This window comes from Epinephelus lanceolatus, chromosome 6, assembly GCF_041903045.1.
Source record: "Epinephelus lanceolatus isolate andai-2023 chromosome 6, ASM4190304v1, whole genome shotgun sequence".
NCBI lineage: Eukaryota > Metazoa > Chordata > Actinopteri > Perciformes > Serranidae > Epinephelus > Epinephelus lanceolatus.
In genome coordinates this window covers 40873312-40887081 of record NC_135739.1, presented here as the reverse complement: position 1 = coordinate 40887081, position 13770 = coordinate 40873312, and the positions used below count along the sequence as shown (strand labels likewise).

General features: G+C 41.6%; 1 protein-coding gene across 1 annotated transcript in view; it reads left to right on the top strand.

The window, feature by feature from the left end:
* LOC117253819 (cadherin-2-like) overlaps positions 1-13770 on the top strand; it is a 469385-nt gene that overhangs the window by 373924 nt on the left and 81691 nt on the right. The window contains exons 12-14 of the mRNA XM_033621526.2: positions 791-1024; positions 6040-6273; positions 10799-10938. Coding sequence (XP_033477417.1) covers positions 791-1024; positions 6040-6273; positions 10799-10938 — 608 coding nt within the window. The remainder of the gene's footprint in view (positions 1-790; positions 1025-6039; positions 6274-10798; positions 10939-13770) is intronic.

The window sequence follows — 13770 nt, the reverse complement described above, 5'->3', positions numbered from 1 at the left end:
CTGCCCCAACCCTCTGGAACTCCCTCCCACTCATCACCAGAAATGCAGACTCCCTACAGACTTTAAAATCACTGTTAAAAACCCTTCTGTTCAAACTGGCTTTTTCCTAGTTTCCACCAGTTATTTTTCGTTTTTCATTTATATTTTATTATCAGTGACATTTTTCAGCACTGCAAAGTGTCTTTGAGTGTCCTGAAAAGCGCTATATAAATCTGATGCATTATTATTATTATTATTGTTATTATTACTATTATTATTAAAGCCTACAGTCATTGGTAGAAACATTCACTGTTGGCTTTTAAAGGAATTGTTGACTAATGGAAAAATATATCATTTTGAAGGATTTGGCAGACCACCTGACCTAGTGTAGCATCAGTTTTAATACTACATTGTCATACAGTTTACTGAGAGCATCATCCTCCCCTTTTTAGACACAGTGTGAGCTATTGTGCCTCTCCCAGGCCAAACTATTAACCCTGCACACATTGTCTTGAAGTAACAGTTCCCTGGTCTATTATAATTACAATCAATCAATCAATCAATCAATTACAATCTATTACAATCAATTTGAAGGAACAAGCTTTTTTGGTTGGAATGGCCCTGAGAGCCTTTTCTCTATATACCATAGTCTTCAGGACAGATTTGAGTATGGGATGTAATAAGCAGCTTTTATCAGGGTTTTAAACATGTTCTCTCATCTTTGTCTTGAAACTTGAGTCCAATCATAGTTATTTCACCACAGGCACATTCAGGCTAAACTATTCAACATCTTTTCATTCTGTGTTTACAGGTATCCCGCCTACCAGTGGGACAGGCACCCTACAGATGTACCTGCTAGACATCAATGACAATGCACCTCATGTGTTCCCTCCTGAGGTGGAAATGTGTGAGAAGCCAGATCCAAACGCCATCAACATCACAGCCAGTGACCCCGACCTGACCCCTAACGCTGGACCCTTTGCCTTCGAGCTAGCAACTCGTCCATCAAACATACGCCGCAACTGGACGCTCAGTCGCGTCAATGGTAAGAATGGGATAATGTGCCCATCTTGTTATATGTCTTCATCCATTCATTCATTCATGCATTCATTCATTCGCTCATCCAACAATAAAAAAATTGGCTCTTTATGTTGTCAGTTCCTGTCAGTGGAAGATGACATGCTGACAGTCTCAGCCTTCCAACTTGATACAGAAGTGATTTGTGTCTCACAGTGATTTACCTCCATATGTAATACTGATATCCAGCTGCCCCTCTGTCAGCTCTGCTAAATTTGTGCTAAATTTAGACTCTCGTGTCTACTTTGCAAGTCTTGGTGGTGCCTTTTTGCCTGATGTTGGATTGTAGATGGTGTGTGGCTGTGAGTCACTCATCAGGATGAAGAAATCAACTCACCAGTCTGTAAACTCTCCTTCTGTCAATTTCTAGCTAACTTGCAGCTAGCTGCTTGCAAGCCAGGTTGAGGTTTTCAAATGTAAACATCACTAAACTGTGAGGAAAGAATGAACACCAGCTGAACTACCATCCTGCTACCCACTGGACAGGTGTAAGGAAATAAACTAGTAAATAAACTGCTGCATCAGTTTCCAATAGGATATCAGGAAATGTAATATCCTTTGATTCGCTGAAACATGGCTACATCTTGGACAGCACCATTCAACCAGGCATCTCATTTTCTATATGCCAGTCCAATGGAGCAGATGACTCTGGGAGAGAAGGAGAGGAGGCATCAATCAATCAATCAATCAATCAATCAATCAATTTTATTTATAAAGCCCAATATCACAAATCACAATTTGCCTCACACGGCTTTACAGCATATGACATCCCACTGTCCTTAGGACCCTCGCAGCGGATAAGGAAAAACTCCCCCAAAAAACACCTTTAACGGGGAAAAAAAACGGTAGAAACCTCAGGAAGAGCAACTGAGGAGGGATCCCTCTTCCAGGACAACCAGACGTGCAATAGATGTCGTACAGAACAGATTAACATAATAAATTAACAGTAATCCGTATGTCACAATGAGACAGAAAGAGAGACAGAGAGAGAGAGACAGAGACAGAGAGAGATGCAGGACAGACAATAGTGTTAATAGCTTACAACAACATTAATGAAAGTAATAATATTATAATTATGATTCTGGCTATTGTGGTACAATATGTTGAAAGTAAATATTAACATCTGATAGTATATGTATGTGACAATAATCATATGTGTATAATAAAAGTAGAAGTATGACTAATGATAACAGCAGCAGCAGGAGGCATCTGGCAGGACCACGGCAGCAGCACAACCACACACGTCACACTATCCAGGCACCGCTGTGATAGAAGTTAACCTGCGAGACAGTGGAGCACAAAGGCTCCGGAGAAGAAGCCGAGTTAGTGACGTGCAGTATGGCCGAGTTAGCAAGATGCAGTAACAGGACATGAGGCATGTGCTTTACAGTGAATAAGGACTGGTGTAACAGTGGTAATGTGAAGTCCTGTCCTGCTCCTGCTGTGGATCACTGCTATACACCATTCAGAGGCTGCTGCAGTGTGGCGCTGCCTGTGTTTGGGTGAAGCGACCAGGCAGCCCTCTTGTTGAGGTTGACCTTGTTTAATTCCATGTGATGAATAAATACTTGATTGATTGACTTGGAGGTACTGACTCTCATCCCAGCTGCTTCCCACTCTGCTGCAAACCGCCCCAGTGTATGCTGGAGGTCACAGTGTGATGATGCCAAAAGAAAGCTTACGACCACATCCCTTGGGGAGTCTTGTGTGGGTACTGTGGGATTATGAGGTACCGGGGTACAAGCCATCTGGTGACCAAAGTGAGAGCTGCGTCCGCATACCAGGCATAGAGTAAAACATGTTCTCATTGAGTGCCAAAATGCACAGTGAAAAATTTGGGGTGCAACTAAATGAAAAAATTTGGCACGTCAGCCAGGCTGACTGAGAGTCAAAGCTCTATTGAGCCTTGTATTCCTTTTGCCCTTAGCAGTAATGATTTTATGAGCTTTTTTAATGACAAAATTCTAACTATTTAGAGGCAAAATTCATGACCTCCTGTCCTCAGATAGTACCTATCTAACCTCAAACACAGCTGTAAGACCTAATATATATTTAGATTGCTTCTTCCCAATTTCTCTTCAAGAATTGACCGCAGTGATTTCTTCATCTAAATCATCAACATGTCTCTTAGACCCCATCCTAACTAGGCTACTTAAGGAGGTCTTACATTTAGTTAACACTTATATATTAGATATGATCAATATATCCTTATTAACAGGCTATGCACCACAGTCTTTTAAGGTAGCTGTAATTAAACCTCTCCTAAAAAAGCCCATCCTGGATCCAGAGGTGTTAGCCAAATATAGACCAATATCTAATCTTCCCTTTCTTTCAAAGATCCTTGAGAAAGTAGTCGCAGACCAGCTGTGTGATTTTCTCCATGATAATAATTTATTTGAGGAATTTCAGTCAGGATTTAGAGTGCATCGTAGCACTGAGACAGCACTAGTTAAAATTACAAATGACCTTCTGATTGCTTCAGACAAAGGACTCATCTCTGTACTTGTTTTATTAGATCTTAGTGCGGGATTTGACACTATTGACCATCAAATTCTGCTACAGAGACTGGATCACTTAATTGGCCTAAAAGGTTCTGAACTAAGCTGGTTTAAATCTTATTTATCTGATCGTTTTCAGTTTGTTCACGTTCATAATGAATCATCCTTACGTACTAAAGTTTGTTTTGGAGTTCCGCAAGATTCTCTGCTCGGACCAATCCTATTTACTCTATATATGCTTCCTTTAGGTAACATCATTAGAAATCACTCTGTAAATTTCCATTGTTATGCGGATGATACACAGTTGTATTTATCTATAAAGCCAGAAGAAAGTAATCAATTAACTAAACTTCATAATTGCCTTAAAGACATAAAAACCTGGATGAGCACCAATTTCCTGATGTTAAATTCAGACAAAAGTGAAGTTATTGTTCTTGCCCCCAAACAACTCAGAGACTCTTTATCTGATGACATAGTTTCTCTAGATGGCATTGCTCTGGCCTCTAGCGCTACCGTAAGAAACCTCAGAGTAATATTTGATCAAGATTTGTCTTTTAATTCTCATTTAAAACAAACCTCACAGACTGCATTTTTTCATCTGCGTAATATTGCGAAAATTAGGCCTATCCTGACCCGAAAAGATGCAGAAAAATTGGTTCACGCTTTTGTTACCTCTTTGTTTACCTACCCCTAAGTCCTTAAAAACTCTCCAGCTAATTCAGAATGCAGCAGCACGTGTACTAACAGGAACTAAGAAACGAGATCATATTTCTCCTGTTTTAGCTTCTCTGCAATGGCTCCCTGTAAAATCCAGAATTGAATTTAAAATCCTACTGCTAACTTATAAAGCTCTAAATGGTCAAGCTCCATCATATCTTAGAGAGCTCATAGTGCCATATTATCCCACCAGAACACTGCGCTCTGAGAATGCGGGGTTACTCGTGGTCCCTAAAGTCTCGAAAATTAGATCAGGAGCCAGAGCTTTCAGCTATCAGGCTCCTCTCCTGTGGAATCATCTTCCTGTTGCGGTCCGGGAGGCAGACACCGTCTCCACATTTAAGACTAGACTTAAGACTTTCCTCTTTGATAAAGCTTATAGTTAGGGCTGGCTCAGGTTTGCCCTGTACCAGCCCCTAGTTAGGCTGACTTAGGCCTAGTCTGCTGGAGGACCCCCCTATAATACACCGGGCACCTTCTCTACTTCTCTCTCTCTCTCTCCCTCTCTCTCCCTCTCTCTCTCTCTTTCATGTCCTATTACTGCATCTTGCTAAGTCGGCCATTCTGGATGTCACTAACTCGGCTTCTTCTCCGGAGCCTTTGTGCTCCACTGTCTCTCAGGTTGACTTATATTGCAGCGGTGCCTGGATAGTGTGACGTGTGTGGTTGTGCTGCTGCCGTGGTCCTGCCAGATGCCTCCTGCTGCTCATACTTCTACTGTTATTATACACATATGATTATTGTAACACATGTATACTATCAAATATTAATATATTATTATTAATTATAATATTATTACTTTCATTAATGTTGTTGTAAGCTACTGTCATTACCGTCTGTCCTGCATCTCTCTATGTCTCTGTCTCTCTCTCTGTCTCTCTCTCTTTCTGTCTCATTGTGTCATATGGATTACTGTTAATTTATTATGCTGATCTGTTCTGTACGACATCTATTGCACGTCTGTCTGTCCTGGAAGAGGGATCCCTCCTCAGTTGCTCTTCCTGAGGTTTCTAGCATTTTTTTCCCCCGTTAAAGGGTTTTTTGGGGGGAGTTTTTCCTTATCCGTTGTGAGGGTCCTAAGGACAGAGGGATGTCATATGCTGTAAAACCCTGTGAGGCAAATTGTGATTTGTGATATTGGGCTTTATAAATAAAATTGATTGATTGATTGACTGACTGACTAAGGTCATGTGATGATACTTGAGGAAGTTCTTTTCACTGAGGAAGACTTTGAGATGTGGTCCTAAGCTCTGGAATCAGACACCAAATGAACCTTGAATTTCTGATATTGTATTAGGTGTTTATTCCCAAGGTCAAGAATTAATCTCTATGCTCAACATCTTAAGATTCAACTTGTATGCAAGACAGAGAAATGATCCACTTTCTCCTCTTAGATTAAAGCTATGTCACAAGGTACATGTAGGCCTGTTGGACTCTGGAGAACACCTGTCTTTTGTGTCAGTAGCTATTTAGAAATGTTGTTGTTTTGGTAAAGCTTCTCATTCTATATCTGTTTCTTGTTTAAGTCAGTATCTTTGAAAATGTGTCATGCAGAACTCTTCTATTCATCAGCAACTACTGTTAAATGCTTGTTTTTAATGCAGAGAGCCCCTGGCAGCTCCAATGATGACCATTAGCCATACAGTGCAGCTCCCAGTAGAATTGAGTGAAAGGACATGACATTGAAGACTGCTGAGGTCAGTAAGTGAGGAATCACCATGCTTGCTTATCAGTTTCTCTGTCTATCTACCCTCCCATCATATTCTAGGAGAGTACGCCCAGCTCAGACTGAGGATTGGCTCCCTGGCAAGTGGGATCTACGAGGTTCCCATCATGATCACAGACTCTGGAAACCTGCCTATGTCTAATATGTCCCACCTGAGAGTAAAGGTCTGCCAATGTGATCACCATGGAGACTGTGTGGACATGGAGCGAATCATCGCCGCTGGACTAGGCACCGGAGCCATCATTGCCATCCTTATCTGTATCATCATACTACTAGGTGAGCCTCACACACACACACACACACAGATTGTTGCTGCTCAGTAGACCTAACAGAATATACAAGACTTTCCTGCTTATACAACATGATAGTGGCAGGCTGAGTGCAAGATGTTTGGAACACACCTCAAACACCACTAATGTAAGCCTAAGAAATGAGCACACAGTTGAATCAAGACAGATCCAACAAACATTGGACCTGAGTTGAGTGGAAACCCTTGACCAGCTGGTAGGGTCCTAACAGCAAACACCAGGCCCAGGGCCCCATTCGTTAGTCTAGTCATGCCCCCCTTTTGTACCACAAGAGGAAAAGCTATCCTTTTACCCCATCGATTGTTTGCATTTAAAGGCAAAGAACTCCCCACTTTTGCTCCATCTGTGTGAATGGAGCTTCTTTAGCAAAGCATAGATTTGCCATGGCAGAGACCCCAGGATCTAATACCATGTGTGATTATCAAGCTGGGTGCAGTTTTTCATGAATTGTTTGCTTGTGAACAAGTAGCACCTTATGTGGTTGGACACTGGGCATAGCACTTTTCAGCTGCTTCCTTTCTATAATGCTACAAGGTGACAACAAAGTGGACAAATTCAGCTCTTACTGAGTGCCTAGCTGGAGTAATAGTGAATGATTATGACCGAGTAATAGTGCAATGAGATTTGCTGTATCAGACATTAAATTTAAAGTGCATCAGCAATGAACAAGACTTTGTTTAGCAAAGGATGAGTGTTCAAGCCCCAGCCTGCTGCATACACTGACTGCAGTACATATTTCAAACAAGGGAGAGCAATCAAGATGGTGCTCTGACTCATAAAGGGTTTCACCTGCTTTTTTTAAAAAGATCAAATTATCATTATTTTTTATTAGGCTGTTGCAATAAAAGAACCTTAACCAATGGGACTTTTTAGAAACAGATCCAGTACTAGAGCTCTGCAGGCTGTAGTGAGCTGTAGCACTACTATATTTGTACTACATTTTAATGACTGCTCATTCATTCAAAACTGTAATAGCACCTCAAGTTGTACAAGAAATGTACAAAGCATCAAAATCATTGTGATGACCATTTTTGAGCACAAAATGCAGGATGAAGATTATGAAGTCCAACTGAGCCTACAGAAGGTAAGTGGAATTACAGCTCCAAGCAGCAAAGCAGTGTAGTATGATCTGCAGTCTGTTAGGATGTTTCCCCAAGTCAGAGTACGCCAACAGGAGTTGGTGTGGTGTTGAAATACAATTACAGGAGTTTCAGAGTAAGGGTAGTTGCTGAATAAAGATAATCGGCTCTAGTTTCCCGGCGCAGCGCAGGGTGGCGAACACCGCGCAGAGCTAGTTTCGAGCAGCGCAACCCGAGGCGCACTCAGTTTGGTAGTTTGGCAGACCGAGGTGCGCTGAGATGGGTGTGGCGGCGCAGCAGGGGGAGGTGTCGACCGATCCAGCTTGGTGCAGTGACAGTTTCGTGCCAAAAGGCTTCGCCGAAGGTGTGCTAAAAGCTCACCAGCTGAAACCAGGTCTACTTTTAGCGCAGGCGGAGCACAGCCGTGTAAGCCGAAGATTGGCTGACCGGCGGACAGTGCGCACACGTCACCAAAACCTCACAGGCAGGTTTCCAGAATGTCAGGCACATTAACGATGCAATAAATACCCAAAAAAACACTTTTCAATGCAACTATCTACAATCAGCACATAAATGTATCTTTATATCGACTGTCCTGTCACATCTGATGTCAGATCAAAGGATTGGCACCGTTTGGCACGTTTGGCACGCGTAATGGAAACCCAACTTGATTGGATTAACACAGCTGCAAACTTATGAGTTCACATCCCTCTCAGCCAACCACAAACAGCCACAGCATCAGATAGGGAGTATATAATCAGCATCTGTCATCTTAGAAAAGTCAAAAGAAAAGAAACAGAGTGAGACTGTGAGAGAGAAAGAGAGAGCGCATGCGCGCACAAGAGAAACGCAACATTGATTTACAATTGTGGTGACCTCCTCCCAGGCTACCTTTGCATCATCAGCCGTGGAGGTCTGCTCGCAGTTCCGTATATTCGGACACTGCAAGCTTGGACCTCCTGGACCAAAACATCAATTTCCTCCTGTGAGAAGTTTGACCATCTGACGCTGCTGCTCTCTTCTGCCATGGCGAATTGAGTAAACTCTCATTATGCCTTCGCGCGGCGCATTTAAGGGCGAGGAGATAGGATCATTTGATTGGTGTGATGTGAATGGGCTGTGTAAAACCCACTTCATGCCTTCTCTCCTCCCTCTTTCCGACTTGCGCAGCTAGGAGGGACAGAGGTGGGAAAGAGGAGTAGCTGCGCCAGCGCGCACAGTGTGCCAAACTTGCAAAATCCGCCTGGCCACACTCAGTTGGCGAAGCGCAGGTGCGCTGCGCCCCCACCTTGCCCGGTCTGCGAAACTAGAGCCCGAAGTGTCAATTTAAGGCTGACACATCAAACCAACTTCAGAGAATTATTGGCACCGAAAGCCACCTGCTGCGTTGCCTCAAATAACCAGACCTCAACCAAAAAGTTGTGCATGAACACACCAGAAGGGCTACAACCGATGTCCAACCAGCACATATATACAGCGCCAGTCTGTTATAGTCATTCAAAAAGGGAAATCAGAAGACTGTCTTGATGCTAGCTAGCCAGTTAGCACATAAACCGAATCACAACTGGGTGGGAGATTCTGGGGCAACTGTGGTCCATACCCAGCACAGACAATACCCAGAGTGAGGTTAACTCTTAAGAAGATGTTCTTGGGTAATCTGAAAGACACCTATTTCAGTTGATCAATGTCTGTTAGAGAATCTGTGCCATCAAAATGAAAGATTCCGATTGTTAATGACATCAGAGGCCTTAAAGGTGACACAAGAAGAAATAATATATGAGATTTGGATTAATAGGTTCTCAAGTCACCACCACTTTTAAATGAAAATTGTTGAAAAAGTTAATCCTTGTTTTAAACTGTTTTAAAATGTCTTTTCATATTAAATTACCTTGTTTGGCTGTTTTATGTTCATTATATCTGTTTTCATGTGAAGCACTCTGTGCTTATAATGCCCTTATTGTAAAGCACTATGTGCTGTATTTCTTATATGAGAGCTATATGAAAGGTGCTATATAAATAATGTTTATTTTTAGCCCTACTCTCAGCTAAATATAAACTAATTCAAACCAGATGTGGCTGCTACAAGATAATCATAGCCAGCTGCTATCATCCAAATATGTCATTTATTAAATGATAATTATGATCACGGTTGAGGAATGAACTACATTTCAATCAGTCAATCAATCAATTTTATATATTAAGCCCAATATCTCAAATCACAATTTCCGTCAGAGCAAATTTACAGCATACGACATCCCTCCCTCTGACCCTCACAGTGGATAAATGGTAAAAAATGGTAGAAACCTCAGGAAGAGCAACTGAGGAGGGATCCCTCTTCCAGGATGGACAGACATGCAATAGATGTCGTACAGAACAGATCAACATGATAAATTTACAGTATTCCATATGACAAAATGAGACATAAAGAGAGACAGAGAGAGATGCAGGACAGACAGTAATGACAGTAGCTTACAACAACATTAATTTAAGTAATAATATTATAATAATGATTACGGCTATTGTGGTAAATTATGTGATAATAATCATATGTGTATAATAACAGTAGAAGTACGACTAATAATAACAGCAGTAGACAGTATCAGGCAGTACCACGGCAGCAGCACAATCACGTCGCATGATCCAGGCACAGGCTGATCATATACATATAGATATGTCAGTCATTTTGTGAAACCTTTTGATATTTTCTGTGCTGAGTGACCATATGAAATTCTCTCTCATTTCTGCAGTGCTATCTCTGTGCATGTAGGCTGTTATTTCTCTGCTCATCCAAAATTTTAATGTAGAGGTCACTTGGTGGGCAGCCACATTGCCTTGAAATTTTCTGGCTTCATATGAGCTTCCTTCTCCTATCACTTTTTGATCAGTTTGTGTGGTGTTTAAGGCTACATTGCAAAAATAGCTCTTTTTACTGGAGTCACTTAAAAAACATGCACACAAGTGTCGCATAAACTTAACAGTAATTGGTCTTGTATTTATACAGCACTGTTTTAGTCTTCCTACCACTCAAAGTGCTTTTACACCTCATAACACCTGCTACTCAGTTAAACATTCACGCACACTCACACACCGATCAGGAGCAGTTGAGGTTCGGTGTTCTGTTCAAAGGAAACTTTGACATATGGACGGAGGTTATGGGGATCTAACTAATTGATCTTTTGATGAGTAGATGACCTGCTGTACCTCCTGGGACACAGAACCCCACCCCCACCCTACCTGGAACTCCATCCTTTGTATTAACAGTCCAATGTTCTTTTCTTTCCTATGGTGAGGTGCACAGAACATTTAAGGGGTTTTTTGTTGTTGTTTTTTGTTGCTAGTGGTGCTGTGGAATGTCTTCAGTAAGGCTTACATCATATATTGACCTTATCTTCTCTTGTCACACTTGTCCTGCAGTGCTGGTGCTGCTGTTTGTGATGTGGATGAAGAGGAGAGATAAGGAGCGTCAGGCCAAGCAGCTCCTTATTGACCCAGAGGATGACGTCCGAGACAACATCCTTAAATATGATGAGGAGGGAGGAGGAGAGGAGGACCAGGTACACACACACACACACACACACACACACACTGTAAAAAGTTAAAACAACAACTAAAAAAGACAGTAACAGTTACAAATAAAGCTGCAAGCAGCTGTGATCGGGCCCTCGCTCTCCCATGTCAACGCGGGGGGCCAGCAGCACGCATCACTGAAGCGGTTATGTGAAAACTCAGAGTAAGTTAACCCTGACATGGTGTGACGTTTCATCTTCCTACCCCAAAAAAACCCCTATGGGGAGGTTTTTTTTGAAAATTTCAAGGGGGCGCTATAGAGGCATTTTGTCCCCCCCATGGCCGACGCCCCTATCAGATGTAAGAGCTTGCCATTCTTGACCTGTGTATCAATTTCGTGAGGATATGAGGTCACAGAAGCCATCTAAAAGCCAAACGTATTTGGTGGCGGCGTCATAGTGGCCACACCCCTTGACATAGAGAAAAGCTTATAATAACAGTCATCAACATCTAAATCATCAATGTGTCTCTTAGACCCCATCCCAACTAGGCTACTTAAGGAGGTCTTACATTTAGTTAACACTCATATATTAGATATGATCAATATATCCTTATTAACAGGCTATGAACCACAGTATTTTAAGGTAGCTGTAATTATATCTCTACTAAAAAAGCCCACCCTGGATCCAGAGATGTCAGCCAACTATAGACCAATATCTAATCTTCCCTTTATGTCAAAGATCCTTGAGAAAGTAGTCGCAGACCAGCTGTGTGATTTTCTCCATGATAATAATTTATTTGAGGAATTAGTCAGGATTTAGAGTGCATCATAGCACTGAGACCGCACTAGTTAAAATTACAAATGACCTTCTGATTGCTTCAGACAAAGGACTCTCTGTACTTGTTTTATTAGATCTTAGTGTGGCATTTGACACTATTGACCATCAAATTCTGCTACAGAGACTGGATCACTTAATTGGCCTAAAAGGTTCTGCACCGAAAATTTATAAGCTTCGGGGTAAATAATCATGGTATAGTCGTTCTACTGGATTGCATTAGATTACACAGGTGTACACAAAGTGGCCAGTGACTGTATGTTACATACATACCGTATAGACTGTACATACCATAGAGACTAATTTATGGACTGAAGATTTGGAGACAAAGAAGCCAAGGGTGAGTGTCCATGCGCTCCGTGCAAATCCTGTGAGCTCCGCGCCGCAACATAACGGCTTACCGGTCAGGACACCGGCAACAGAGAAGTCCGACTCCAGGTCCAGTAATTTCCTCTTTCGTTGGCGTCATGACTGCCCAGTAGTACCTGGACAACCGAGGCACACAGGCACACAGGTAGCCTATGTGGCGTGTCAGAGGGGAAACAATCCGTTCACATTTCTCTCTTAATGGTCCACAAACCTCAGCGCACTTTAGGGACTGTTCTTTACTTGTCAGGGGAGGAGGGTGGCTGGTTGATTTTTATTTTATTTATTTATTTTATTTTGATCCCCACCTATGTTAATCACTTATTGATGCTGTTTTTGAAGTATGAATAAGTCAGTAAGTAATTCATTCCATTGAAATATCACTGATGTATTATAGAAAAGTGATTTATCTTTTTATAAATGACAAAAGGCACATCTGCCTCATTTTTGCTGTGGTATCCTGATACTACTCAGAACCATGATACTTTCACTGGTATCGTACCGTGGGTCCCAATTTTGGTACCGTGACAACATTAGATGTCACAACCATTCCATTCAGAGTCGCGCAGTGAGGCGGCTCGGGTGCCGCTTAAAAAAGTGTTCCCCCAGTTTTGGGAGTGGAGGAACACTGCTCTCTCAGAGGCCCAAAGTGTTCCCCTATTTCTAATTTTACATATTAAGCACTGGTTATTAGTTTGGCTAAGATAAGTCTGCAAAGATATTGTCACTGCCATTGGTTTGCCTGATATTAAAATAAGACAGAGCTAGCTAACGTGTGCACGTGCGTGCATGCATAATTAAACTACAATTCTTAGAAATGTTTTAGCTTAATATTTGGACAACCACCGTCATTACAATAAATTAAATCTGTGGTCATTTTAGTCTCACAGGCCTACATTAGGCAGGCCTATATTTTGTGCTTTACACTATGTTATATGAAACATTAACCATGAAAATTAACCATGTCATGTTAGCTTGTCGGTAAGGGGGGTAAATAGTGCTCCAAATTTAGGCTAACGTTTAGCATGGAAAACAGGGCATGAGCAAGGGGTCCCTTGTTCTCTTACTTCAAGATACCTGAATGAAAATGTTTTCGTATGATAAGCTTTACCCCTTTACAGACACATCCACTTCACTCTAATCCCTTGCAGTTTTGTGCAAAACCCACACAGTTGCGTGCGGTATTTATGTAATTTCGCCTATTCCATTTTATTATTCCTGCATATTGGGGTCCTTAAACAGTATTACAGTTGGATAAATTGGGGCTGACTGGAAAGCTGTGACTTTTGTGAAGTCAGTGAGCCCCATGTGTTCATGTGTGTGCCATGTGTTTACACTCTTGCCTCATAATAGTCATATCATTGCAGTAATTTCATTGTATATGGTGAGCTGTTTTTGATATTTTATACAGGTGAATTGAATCGAGTGCCTGCTATTGACAATGCAATAAAACATCCATCGGTTAAAAGTAATTTGTACTCTGAGTAGTTTTTGAGAAGAGTACTTTGTACTTTTACTTAAGTATTTTTTGAACACCAGTACTTTTACTTGTAATTGAGTACAATTTAAGCAATGTAACAGTAGTTGTACTTGAGTACAAATTTTCAGTACTCTTTCCACCTCTGTTCCTCAAATAGTAGCTGGGGCTACTATTAACAAAAAAATAATTTGGGACCA